The 12,914-nt window shown below is 45.7% G+C and overlaps 1 protein-coding gene and 1 non-coding gene across 5 annotated transcripts; one reads left to right on the top strand and one right to left on the bottom strand.

Annotated features, from left to right (window-relative positions):
- Positions 1 to 2,740: 2,740 nt before the first annotated feature.
- On the bottom strand, positions 2,741 to 11,411 carry LOC121558727 (bromodomain-containing protein 8-like). Of its 4 annotated transcripts, none has more exons than XM_045226566.1 (18): positions 11,336 to 11,411; positions 10,739 to 10,835; positions 10,531 to 10,600; positions 10,338 to 10,387; positions 10,103 to 10,225; positions 9,833 to 9,913; positions 9,601 to 9,665; positions 9,329 to 9,486; positions 8,956 to 9,141; positions 8,570 to 8,666; positions 8,024 to 8,160; positions 7,377 to 7,853; positions 7,098 to 7,294; positions 6,539 to 6,631; positions 6,375 to 6,443; positions 5,897 to 6,182; positions 3,899 to 3,943; positions 2,795 to 3,604 (listed from the first exon to the last, which is right to left on the bottom strand). In XM_045226566.1, the coding sequence occupies exons 1-18, from the start codon at positions 11,352 to 11,354 to the stop codon at positions 3,410 to 3,412; spliced, it is 2,445 nt and encodes an 814-aa protein (XP_045082501.1). In that variant the 5' UTR covers positions 11,355 to 11,411; the 3' UTR covers positions 2,795 to 3,409. The 4 variants fall into 4 exon arrangements, with proteins under 4 accessions (XP_045082510.1, XP_045082501.1, XP_045082502.1 ...); XM_045226567.1 differs by having other exon boundaries at positions 2,795 to 3,444; XM_045226575.1 differs by lacking the exons at positions 2,795 to 3,604; positions 3,899 to 3,943 and adding an exon at positions 2,741 to 2,779.
- Positions 11,412 to 11,464: 53 nt separating this feature from the next.
- trnaa-agc lies at positions 11,465 to 11,537 on the top strand. Its single transcript has one exon. It is a non-coding gene; the product is annotated as a tRNA-Ala (tRNA).
- The last annotated feature ends 1,377 nt before the right edge of the window (positions 11,538 to 12,914 follow it).

Here is a 12,914-nt window from a genome sequence, read left to right as displayed (position 1 = left end):
CATACCCAAGACCAGAAGGTCTCAACTTGGGTCTGTCAAAGTTTAGACTGACATTACCATTGTTTTAAATTCTTACTCTAATAAACAGTTGAACAAAACACACAAATGAAAAAACTAAACTGTACATAAAGTTCAACACTCAGTTACTACTCTTTTGAACTCCCGCTAACATACAGTAAACACATCCCACTGGGCACATGTGGAAATGTGGGTAATTCTTGGTTGACGTTGATCAGAGATTTCAACCTTTATTAACCCACTCAAGACAGCCAGAAGTTTGTTGAATTCCCAATGGGTTATCACTATGCTTTCAACCATCTAAAAGCACAACCAAATTCCAATGGAAAAACTGTCTGATTTTTGGTTTAGTTGTCATTAAATATTTTATCACTGCACTTTCAATGATTTAAAAGCACAACAAAGTTCAAATGGGAATATGTCATTTTGTATTTATACAACTTAATGTGTCATCACTGTGCTTCATCTAATAGCACAACCAAATTAACTGGACTGCAGTTGAGATTACATTAATAGTGCAAGTGATCAATGCTGTTAGATTCTGCACAGATTTTTATATTGTGAAGATCTCCACAGACCTGCGACCTTTGCATGCCCTCATGAACATTAAGGCTTTCTATGATTACGTAAGACATTGATAGTTACAGTAACCAATGTGGCCATGGATGTGCTACTCATTTAAAGGTTGAATAAAAACAGTTACATTAGTTTGTAAGTGCCTTAACTTCAGGCTATTTACTGTATTACAAAAGTCATATCGAATTGTGTTAGCTTGACAACTCAACCAAATATCAACATTTAAAGGAGATGTATAGTTTCATCTGTCACTGGTTTAATCCCATTCTTTAACTTTTATTTTTGGTTTATTTAGAGAATCCAACATATGATTTGTTAACTTGTCATCAAGTTAATAGGTGTTTTACTGTATTGCAAAAGTGATATTGAATTGGGTTTGGTTGTCAACGCAACCAAATATCAACATTCGAAGGAGATGTATATTTTTTTAGCCACTGACAGTGCGACTAATTCCAGTTTGTCTACCAATTAATAATTGATATGTTGGATTCACGTCTCCAACTCAACTAAAAAGTTAAAGAATAGGACTAAATCAAATCAAACTTTATTTAAAGTGCATTTAAAGTTTGATTTGATTTAGTCCTATTAACTTTTTGGTTGAAATGGAGACATGATTCCAACATATTAATAGTTCACTTGTAGATTACGTTTGACATCAAGCAGAGCTTGAAACTCTAGGCCTATATGTATTGTCTATTTTTAGTTGAATTGAAACAACAGCTGTTGATGACTTTGCAAATGCTATATAGGCCTAAATGTTATCATTGATGATATTAATTATAGTGTATGGTTATATTTCATTTGCTCTGTTAAACCTACCCTTTGGAATGACTTCGATAGCAACATTGGTAGTCAGTGACAAATATCAAAGCTGGGCTTGGTTAAAACTCTGGATGGGAGACCAAATGGACAGCTGTGTAGAATAACTCTGCAGTAGGAGGTGCTGCCCAGCCAATTGTAAAAAAAAAAAAATGGATAGTGGATATAACGTTGAAGATCAGACATTGTTTCAAAGGTACAAATTCAACAGATTTTATACACGGTTTATCTATGTGCAAAATTGGTTACTATGATTACATAATTCTGTGGTTGAAAATTCACCCTCAAAACAACAGTTTGATGACTTTTTGCAAATCCAATGTATGTTCCATAGAAATACAAATGAATAGAAAGGGCGTCTCCATTCAAGTCAATGATGGCATAATGGGTGGACTGGCAGCCATTTTGAGTGTAATAATATAATATAATATGCCATTTAGCAGACGCTTTTATCCAAAGCGACTTACAGTCATGTGTGCATACATTTTTACGTATGGGTGGTCCCGGGGATCGAACCCACTACCCTGGCGTTACAAGCGCCATGCTCTACCAATTGAGCTACAGAGGACCACATGCCAGGAAGTAAAAACAGGAAGTGTACCTTCAATCTGTGCTGTGATTTGTTGAGTCAACTCAATTGACATGACAAAAAATACATTCCATGAGTCACATCAGTTAGCATCATTTGAATGAACATTCCAAAATACCATGGAAATTATTGCATCACAATACATGGCAGCCATTGCGAGTGTACCCATGAGTTAACCAGTGAATTAATTGCCAGGGTTAGAGGTTTGAAGCCCGTTCTATTCATTCTTATTTCTATGGTATTTTCCAAATATACTTAACAAAAATTATAAACGCAACATGTAAAGTGTTGGTCCCATGTTTCATGAGCTGAAATAAAAGTTCCCAGAAATCTTCCATGCGCACAAAATGCTTATTTCTCTCAAATGTTGTGCACAAATTTGTTTACATCCCTGTTAGTGAGTATTTATCATTTTCCAAGATAATCCATCCACCTGACAGGCGTAGCATATCAAGAAACTGATTAAACAGCACGATCATTACACAGGTGTACCTTGTGCTGGGGACAGTAAAAGGCCTCTCTAAAATGTGCCGTTTTGTCACACAACACAATGCCGTAAGTGTTGAGCGAGCACGCAATTAGCATGCTGACTGCAGGAATGTCCACCAGAGCTGTTGCCAGAGAACTGAATGTTCATTTCTCTACCATAAGCCGCCTCCAACGTCGTTTTAGAGAATTTGGCAGTATGTCCAACCGGCCTCACAACCGCAGACCACGTGTAACCACGCCAGCCCAGGACCTCCACATATGGCTTCTTCACCGGACCTGCGGGATCGTCTGGGGAGGGAATTGTTGCATGTTGCGTTTATATTTTTGTTCAGTTACATTGAAACAACGTTGATTCAACCAGTTTGTGCCCAGTGGGATCATGATTCCTTGCAGCATATTTTGCAGTTGGCTACATCCTATACACAAAACAATGGGGCCCCAAGTCAGTCAGTCACTAGTACTTTAGTACTACTGTAGTACTGCAGTAGTAAAACAGATTCAGTCCTCCAGGGCTGCAGTGTCTGCTGGTTACCAGTGGCAACTGTCAATCAGAATCATATGATGTCTGGATATCTAGTGTACTGGCTTTAAATACAATCATAGACTTAAGTTAGTTAATTAAACAGTACACAACTATGGTACACAATGATAAATCAGAAATGGCCTGGAGAGAATACCAGAAGACTGCAGCCCTGCTCGCCCTATCTCTGACACAAACCATCGAACCGAAAACTCTTTGATTAAACTCAAACAACCAACTTCTCAGAACAGTAACAACTCCACCAAACATTCTCTGGTTAAAATCGTCCAATCACTACATCAACTCTCTCTTTAAACCTACAGCCCTCTGGCCTGTTGGCACCCTACTGTCCTACTGCCTTTTGACTCTCTGGTTATTTCTTCATCTTCATGTCTGCTTCAATAGCACAGCGGCGCCCTCTTGTGCCCCCGTCCTGCAGGGAAGAGAGGTGGGTGAAGGTCAGTCTGACACCAGGTTGAAAACCCAGCGATGGCTCGTGGTTGGCCCGTTAAAAACACAAGACGATCTCCCACCAGAGGAAAACCAGAGAAGAAAGAAAAGCGATGGATCAGACGAGAAGTTGAAGACAACCACTGGATACACAAAAAAGGCATTTGTTGAGAAATGAACGAACACACGTACACACAACCAGGATGGGTCCATTTAAAAATCAAATACCGAAGGTTAAAAATGTAGTGACGGTGACGGATGTGTTTGTTAATATGAGAGGTGAGTGTTTGACTACAGGTGTAGTCAGTGAGTAGCAAACTGTTTTATGCCTTTCTGAATATGAGATTAGTGTTTTGGGTGTGTGTGACAGAGACGGAGAAACAGAGCGTGCGCTTGACTTGGCCTGGTGAGTTGTGACCTTCGACCTGAATACTTACAAAGAGAGAGAGAAGGAAAGCGGGAGAAGCCATTGGGACACTGTCCTGTAGGAGGACAAACAGTTAGTGAGAAAAGAGAGAACCACACACCCACACACAGTGACATTTACCCCTCGTATACACACACACCTCTCCACACACATGCATACACACACACCTAGAGTAAACAACACAAACAAGACAACATTGTACAAATAGAAGAACAGACAGTAAGACAGACACACGTTCAGACAGTCAAGTGAGAAACACAGCAGACAGACAGTAGTAATGGAGAGGGGAGACAGACAGTACTAATGGAGAGGGGACCCAGACAGTAGTGATGGAGAGGGGACCCAGACAGTAGACAGACAGACAGTAGTAATGGAGAGGGGACACAGACAGTAGACAGACAGACAGTAGTAATGGAGAGGGGAGACAGACAGTAGTAATGGAGAGGGGACCCAGACAGTAGACAGACAGTAGTAATGGAGAGGGGAGACAGACAGTACTAATGGAGAGGGGACCCAGACAGTAGTGATGGAGAGGGGACCCAGACAGTAGACACACAGTAGTGATGGAGAGGGGACCCAGACAGTAGACAGACAGACAGTAGTAATGGAGAGGGGAGACAGACAGTACTAATGGAGAGGGGACCCAGACAGTAGACAGACAGTAGTAATGGAGAGGGGACCCAGACAGTAGACACACAGTAGTAATGGAGAGGGGACCCAGACAGTAGACAGACAGACAGTAGTAATGGAGAGGGGAGACAGACAGTACTAATGGAGAGGGGACCCAGACAGTAGACAGACAGTAGTAATGGAGAGGGGAGACAGACAGTACTAATGGAGAGGGGACCCAGACAGTAGACACACAGTAGTGATGGAGAGGGGACCCAGACAGTAGACACACAGTAGTAATGGAGAGGGGACCCAGACAGTAGACAGACAGTAGTAATGGAGAGGGGAGACAGACAGTACTAATGGAGAGGGGACCCAGACAGTAGACACACAGTAGTGATGGAGAGGGGACCCAGACAGTAGACAGACAGACAGTAGTAATGGAGAGGGGAGACAGACAGTGGTAATGGAGAGGGGACCCAGACAGTAGACAGACAGTAGTAATGGAGAGGGGAGACAGACAGTACTAATGGAGAGGGGACCCAGACAGTAGACACACAGCAGTGATGGAGAGGGGACCCAGACAGTAGACAGACAGACAGTAGTAATGGAGAGGGGACACAGACAGTAGACAGACAGACAGTAGTAATGGAGAGGGGAGACAGACGGTAGTAATGGAGAGGGGACCCAGACAGTAGACAGACAGTAGTAATGGAGAGGGGAGTGGGTAGACAGACAGACAGTAGTAATGGAGAGGGGAGACAGACAGGCTCCATGCTCCTACAGAGGAACTGTAATGGCAGGGAGGTTAGGAGAGAGGCAAGATAAGATTATTGGGTCATGAGATGGGTACACAGTCAGTCCGGCGTCAATTGTACATGTCTTGGCTCCTTGGTGTCGATGCTGGACTCGGAGGTGTGCGTGTGTGTGGTTGAGTACAGGTAACTGCCAAAATAAAGGAAACACATTGAAGTGGCTGGAACTCTATTGGAGGGATGCGACACCATTCTTCCATGAGAAATTCCACCATTTGGTGTTTTGTTGATGGTGGTGGAAAACGCTGTCTCAGGTGCCGCTCCATAATCTCCCATAAGTGTTCAATTGGGTTGAGATCTGGTGACTGAGATGGCCACAGCATATGGTTTACACCGTGTTCATGCTCATCAAACCATTCAGTGACCACTTGTCATCCTATGGGGGCATAGCCATGGTAGCCAAAATAATGGCCTGCCCAGCATTTTTATACACGGCCCTAAGCATGATGGGATGTTAATTGCTTAATTAACTCAAGAACCACACCTGTGTGGAAGCACCTGCTTTCAATATACTTTGCATCCTTCATTTACTCAAGTGTTTCCATAATTTTGGCAGTTACCTGTATGCGTGTGTCTAGTCTTACCTTCTCCACTGACTCCCCTGGCTTGCGGCCCCCCTCGCGGCCTCTGAGGCTCTTGGTGGAGATGGAGGACTCTGAGGTCTGCATGATGAGCTGAGTGGCCAGGAACTGCTGCACGTGTTCTAGAACGTCCCTCTGCATCTCCAAAGCCATGTGGAACACGTCGTGGTCAGAGCTGTTGTACATCACCGCGTTCTGGAACATCAGCATGATGTCACGCTGGAACTCTGCTGTCGTACGGATCTGACCCGCCTCGATACTCTTCTTGATGGCCGACAGATCCATGGGTCTGGAGGGGGAGGGAGGGATTGGGTGTGAATGTGTGTGTGTGTGTGTGTGTTTGTGTATGAATTTGTGTGTGTGTGTTTTAGAGGGTACGGTTAGCATGTACTTACATTGTTTTATAAATAAATAGCTTTTATTTTCATACGCACATAACATATAATAGCAAACAAACCGTTTACTGTTATAGAACTCTCACCTGTGTACAATGCTGTGGTAACCAGGGGCGATGTCTTCAGACACAGACTGAAGGAACACACTGGCGTACCTGTCAAAGGTAACAACAACTGATCCGTCAAACTCTACAGTAGCTCAGACATGTTAAGTGATTGGCTGTTATTGGGAAAATGGCTAAGAGCTGACCTGTGATTGGCTGCTGCTCTCCACACCAGCATGATGGCTTTCTTCCAGATCTTCTGAGCCTGAACGGCCTCCTGATCCTCCCCACATATCGAACTGAGAGAGACGGAGGGAGAGACAGAGACAGAGAGAGACGGACAGACAGACAGAGGGAGAGAGACAGACAGACAGAGGAGAGTGAAAGGTGAGTGATAGAAGGGGAGAGAGGTCAAGGGAGCGAGACAGAGAGAGAGAGAGAGAGACAGAGAGAGAGGAGGGTGAAAGGTGAGTGATAGAAGGGGAGAGAGGTCAAGGGAGCGAGACAGAGAGAGACAGACAGAGAGAGAGACAGACAGAGAGACGGAGGGAGAGAGAGACAGGGAGAGAGACAGATAGACAGGATTGTGATGAGTGAACAAAAGCCCATCAAGACAGCTTACTACAGAGAAACCACCCCTAATCTTGGGGAGAGGTCAAAAAGCATTATTTAGGGTCAAGTTGACTTGCTTTATTCAGGCTTATGATGATGGCATGTTCAGGTTAAGAGTTGCCATGGATACAAGGACCATGGTTGGACACTTACAACTGGGAAGAGGCGGGGCTGCTGGCTAGCGAATCAGCTGTGGTGTAGCGTTGGGAGGAGGGGCCATAGCCGTCCTCGCTCTCACTGGCTGCTGGTTCTACTTCTGATAGGTAGGGCCCCTCCCCCTCTCCACACTCCTTCATCTCCATTCCTTCATCAGGATCCCCGTCGCTCCCTCCATCCTCATCCTTCACTTCCTACACAAAGATGCACAAGGAGAGATGATAATTCAACTGCACCTGGTAGAGGTGTGTGTGTTACTGAAAAGAGGACAATTACCTTGGACTCTTTCCCTGATCCGGAGCTGTCTTCTGAGTCTAGGCAGGGTGTGTTTGGTTCTGGCTGGGTCCACTCCTCATTTTCAGTCTTCACAGCTGTGCTCAGGGCTCCTTCCTCCCCTAGAACGCCCTCCTCTGTGACCTCACTTCCTGCCAGGCCATCATCAGCGACAACAGAAGGGGCAACGTCTGTCTGTACTGTTTCTTGTCCTTCACAGTCCTTCCCGTTCCCCTCCTCGGCTTCCCCCCTTCCACGCTCTGTCTCTGTCTGTGGCTCCAGGCCCCCAGGGTTAGCTCCCGCCCCAGCCTGAAGCCCCTGTGTGGGGTCAGACTGAACCGTAGGACCAGGCTCTGAGGCCTTCAAGTCCTGGGCCTCCCATGGGCCTGAGAGGGAGTGGCCAGCAGAAACAGCCTCCTCACAGAGAGAGAGAGCAGCCTCCACTGCTGCAGCATCTAGAGCCTCCACAGAGTCATCCACCTGAGAGAGAGAGAGAGAGAGAGACAGAGAGAGAGAGAGAGACAGAGAGAGACAGACAGAGACAGAGAGGACTGTGATGAGTGCGCACAAACAAGTCCGCTTACTACAGAGATATCTAGGTCAAAAGCTGTATCCCACCCTCTCAAAGTCCCCCCCCCCACACCATGTACCTTCTCCTCTATGATGGCGATGATATCTCTTAGGTCCAGCTCGTCCCCCATGTAGGAACCAGGTACATTGTCCTCCTTCACTAGCCCTGGCTCCATCACTAGCTCCACCTTCACCACCTCTGAGCCTGCCTCTCTGACTGAACACACAGACACAGAGAGAGAAAGACAGACAGAGAATCACGCACGTGTCACCACCAACGGTACACTGGTCTCACTGAGTAGAAATCAGATGAGGGTTCCTCTTTATATACTAGATATTCCTTCCCTTTTCTAGATGGAAGGGAGAGACAGCTGGGTTTAGAGAGAAACACTGACAGACAGACGAGGGACAGTATTAACCTGTGTTGGGTGGGGCAGGGCATGGGGGGGGCACTGTTTCCATTGGACACAACAAAGTACATCTAATAAAGGACACAGACACACACTTTGCTTCTAACACATTTAAAGCACATACAGCACTAATACTTAGCATCCTAACATGCACATCAAGCCAAACACATAACAGCCAGCCAGCCAGAGCGGTTACATCACGGTTGCCATAGTTACCTGCACTGGCAACCTCAAGGCCTGCTGTGATAGCGGGGGTTGTAGTAGGAACTCCTCCGTTAGCCAGTCCTGCAGCAGCAACATCCCCCTCCACTACCTGACAATATTACATCATCAACACACAATATCCCCGATTCCCTGTTCTAAAGATTTCTAAATCAGCTGTTTTTACAGAGCAGCTTAGTAGGATGTACAACAGCATAGTATAGACAGGAATTTCCCTGACACCAGTAGCTTGTGAAGTCAAACTTAACCTGAACCCTCTCCCTTAAAACAGATCCACCCAATACAACCCAATATAATCCAAATACTTTCATCCCTTATTACCACAAATCATCCTGTTTTTTAATCCCTCTTCCAACTTTCTTTTGTAGTGTATTTCTCACCAGTCTGGGGCTAGCAGAGATCAGGCTTCCTTTCTTCAGCAGCTCTGAAAGGAGAGGTGAGGGAGGCGGCGTGGACTTCTGACTGAGGAGCCTCTTCTGTGGGGAGTCATCTACCGGAGACCCCAGGCTTCTCTCCTCAGGCCCCGCCATTGGAGCGTCCGACGACGGTAGGAACACGGCCACCCCCTGGGCATACATGTACAGAGTGGGGGAAAAAACACATTCACTGACCATTCCTCCATGACAACAAGAGACTAGCAACAACCAGCTAGAAGAGACACTCAAAACAGTACAAAAACATCTCTAAAGTTTATAACACAAGTGCTTTATGCATACAGTGTTATGGTGACCAGGACAAAGACCCTTCCCTTACCACATTGGCGCCAGAGGTCTCCTCTGCCTGGGGCATGGCTGTATCTGTTGGGGGTGTCGGGGTGTCTGTCTGTGCCTCCTCCATGCTCGTGGCACTCAGAGGGGAGCGTACAGTGACACTGGGCACCCGCTTGGGTGTGTTCTTAACCGCTTGGCGAGCTGAAACCAGAGAGAAGAAGAATGGGTTATTATTACCGGTAGTTCCTGAGCCTAATCATTGGTCAAATCAGTGGTGCCCAAAAGGTGGATGATTATTATTAGGTCAAAGCTTACCCTGATAGGCTGTCTCTGTGGCCTTCCTCTTAAGATCTGCCTCATCCTCATCCTGCTTCTTTTTCCTGCCAAACAATTTTAATCATGAAACACAATCTTCACTACTAAATCTGGTTCAGAAAGTACACTATGAATAACAACGTAGTGTTTACAACAAATAAACAGAAAGACATATTGTTGGACAGACAGGCATGCAGACACAAACCGAGAGACAGACAGACCGGTTTCTTACTGTGTTATGTCTGTCCACAGCTCCTCCAGCCGGGAGTCCAGATGTCCTGTTTGGATCAGATCCACCTCCTTCTTCAGCTTTCTGTCAAAACAGGAAATACAGGGCCAAAGGTCAAGCATGGTAAATAGAGTGTATGGAGCATGTCGGTCATTTATAATGGCTTTGAACAGGGATACATTTTGGCTATGTATTGATAGTGAAGGGTCCACTGTGTGTGTGTGTGACTACATTTGTATGTGTGTGTGAGCGAGTGTGCCTGTGTGTATTGACCTGTATTTGTCCTGTGTGTCTCTCAGTCGTTTTTTCAGCTCCTCTATCCTCTCGGCGGTGAGTCTCCGTACGATCACATCCTCGATGGTCTCCACCACCTCACCCTTCTCCCCACGCTTACGCCTGAAACAGTGCCGTACATCAGACACATGAAGCGCTCTGACGACAGCTGGAGTGCTGCCTCCGCAACAGAATACTTAAATAAAGCAGATAAAATGTGTGTTTGTGTACTCACTTTGGAGCCTCTGTGGTCTCCAGCAGTTCAGAATACTGAGAGGCACAGTGCTGTGGGGTTCAGAGACACAGAGAGCAAGTTAGATATATAGTAGCTGACCTTTCAACTTTGTTCATCATGAAAGAGATTAATTGTTTTGTGTCACAGTGAGTCTGACTATGAAATGGGGACAAGCATGTTGTCTCTGTCATACCTTCTGGGAGAACCAGTCTGGAGGGCGGCCTGGCTCTGAGAAAGGCTTGATGGCTCTGCTGACTGACACCCTGAAAGGCAGACAGTGGCAGGAGGACAATCAAGCACACAAATTACCATGTAGAAGAGTTTACTATATACACTAGAAAGAAGAAAAAAAACATGTAAATGCAATCAGTGACAGACTGAAATAAGTAGTGTTTGTTTACCAGTTTTGGTCTCCGCTCCTCATTACAGAGGAGGCTAGGCATAGTTTCTCCCTCAATGACCACGGCTCCGTCGGGCCAACGGACAGCATCTTGTGTTCTACATAAAGACAGATATAAGGAAATTATGACGCTTGGAATAGGTAGGCTAGCAATAGAGAGAAAGAGAGATGTCACAGGTCGCGGCGCAGGGGGAACCAAAGTTAGGTCAGAGCACAAATCTAGGCTAGATAGTTAGCTAGCTAAACACCGGCTACACAGCAAGCAAGCTACAATATTGTTGTTAATGCAAATAAGGTTTTGAGCTATCTAGAAAAGCATAACATCACCACTTAGCTAGCTAGGTCATCTAACACAATAATTGATTTTGTTGTTTATCATATTCGGCTAGTAAAGTACGTGCTCTGTAGCTAGGAACACCAATTGTTATCAAGCTAGCAAACGTTAGCTTGCCAGGAGCGCGCCACTAGCTAACAAAACCCAGGCAGGGCTAGCTAGACGAAAATAATGTATAAAGCTAGTTACGAAAATATTGTAAATTACAGTTGAAATGTATGTATACGTTGTAGCTACACTTGCAAGCTAACAAATAATACTCACTCCCGACTCCACTCGCCATTTCTTTGTGGACAGGGCCTCGCCACTAAACTTCCGCCGGAATAAGTTCAATGTTGCACAGATGCGGAGAATGACATCAGAACAAATCACATACGGACCCTTGTCACACTGGGGGGATTAGCTCAAATGGTAGAGCGCTCGCTTAGCATGCGAGAGGTAGCGGGATCGATGCCCGCATCCTCCATTTTTTGCTTATTTTTATTGAATGTATTGAATGTGATATAATTAGCTTCTGAAGTAGTCTGATCAATTCCCTTTCCTTCTGTGTTATATTAGAAACGGATGTTGCTGCAGCTGTATTCTCAAATACATTGTATTATTATTATTATTATTGTCAGCATAGCTCTATATTAATTATAGGGGCTAATATCAAAATGATTTCTAGTTACATATTTACATTTACATCATTTAGCAGACGCTCTTATCCAGAGCGACTTACAAATTGGTGCATTCAACTTATGATAGCCAGTGGGACAACCACTATTTTTTTTATGGGGGGGTGGGGGAGGGGGGGTAGAAGGATTACTTTTATACTATTCCAGGTATTCCTTAAAGAGGTAGGGTTTCAAGTGTCTCCGGAATGTGGCGTCGTGGGGGAGCTTGTTCCACCATTGGGGTGCCAGAACAGCGAATAGCTTTGACTGGGCTGAGCGGGAACTGTGCTTCCGTAGAGGTAGGGGGGCTAGCAGGCCAGAGGTGGATGAACGTAGTGCCCTCGTTTGGGTGTAGGGTCTGATCAGAGCCTGACGGTAAGAAGGTGCCGTTCCCCTCACAGCTCCGTAGGCAAGCACCATGGTCTTGTAGTAGATGCGAGCCTCAACTGGAAGCAAGTGGAGTGTGCGGAGGAGCGGGGTGACATGAGAGAACTTGGCAAGGTTGAACACCAGACGGGCTGCAGCGTTCTGGATAACATGCAGAGATGCGATTCGCCACCTGGTTATCAGAAGGGCAAAAGGAGAAAATTAATTGTGTGTCATCTGCGTAGCAATGATAGGATATGACAGAGCCAAGTGACTTGGTGTATAGAGAGAATAGGAGAGGGCCTAGAACTGAGCACTGGGGGACACCAGTGGTGAGAGCACGTGGTGCGGAGACAGATTCTCACCACGCCACCTGGTAGGAGCGACCTGTCAGGTAGGACGCAATCCAAGAGTGAGCAGCGCCGGAGATGCCCAACTCGGAAAGTGTGGAGAGGAGGATCTGATGGTTCACAGTATCAAAGGCAGCGGATAGGTCTAGAAGGATAAGAGCAGAGGAGAGAGAGTTAGCTTTAGCAGTGCGGAGAGCCTCCGTGACACAGAGAAGAGCAGTCTCAGTTGAATGACCAGTCTTGAAACCTGACTGGTTTGGATCAAGAAGGTCATTCTGAGAGAGATAGCAGGAGAGTTGGCTAGAGACGGCACGCTCAAGAGTTTTGGAGAGAAAAGAAAGAAGGGATACTGGTCTGTAGTTGTTGACATCGGAGGGATCGAATGTAGGTTTTTTGAGGAGGGGTGCAACTCTCGCTCTCTTGAAGACGGAAGGGACATGGCCAGGGGTCAAGGATGAGTTGATGAGCGAG

This window comes from Coregonus clupeaformis, chromosome 2 (genome assembly GCF_020615455.1).
Source record: "Coregonus clupeaformis isolate EN_2021a chromosome 2, ASM2061545v1, whole genome shotgun sequence".
Classification (NCBI taxonomy): domain Eukaryota; kingdom Metazoa; phylum Chordata; class Actinopteri; order Salmoniformes; family Salmonidae; genus Coregonus; species Coregonus clupeaformis.
This window is presented reverse-complemented; position numbering and strand designations above follow the sequence as displayed.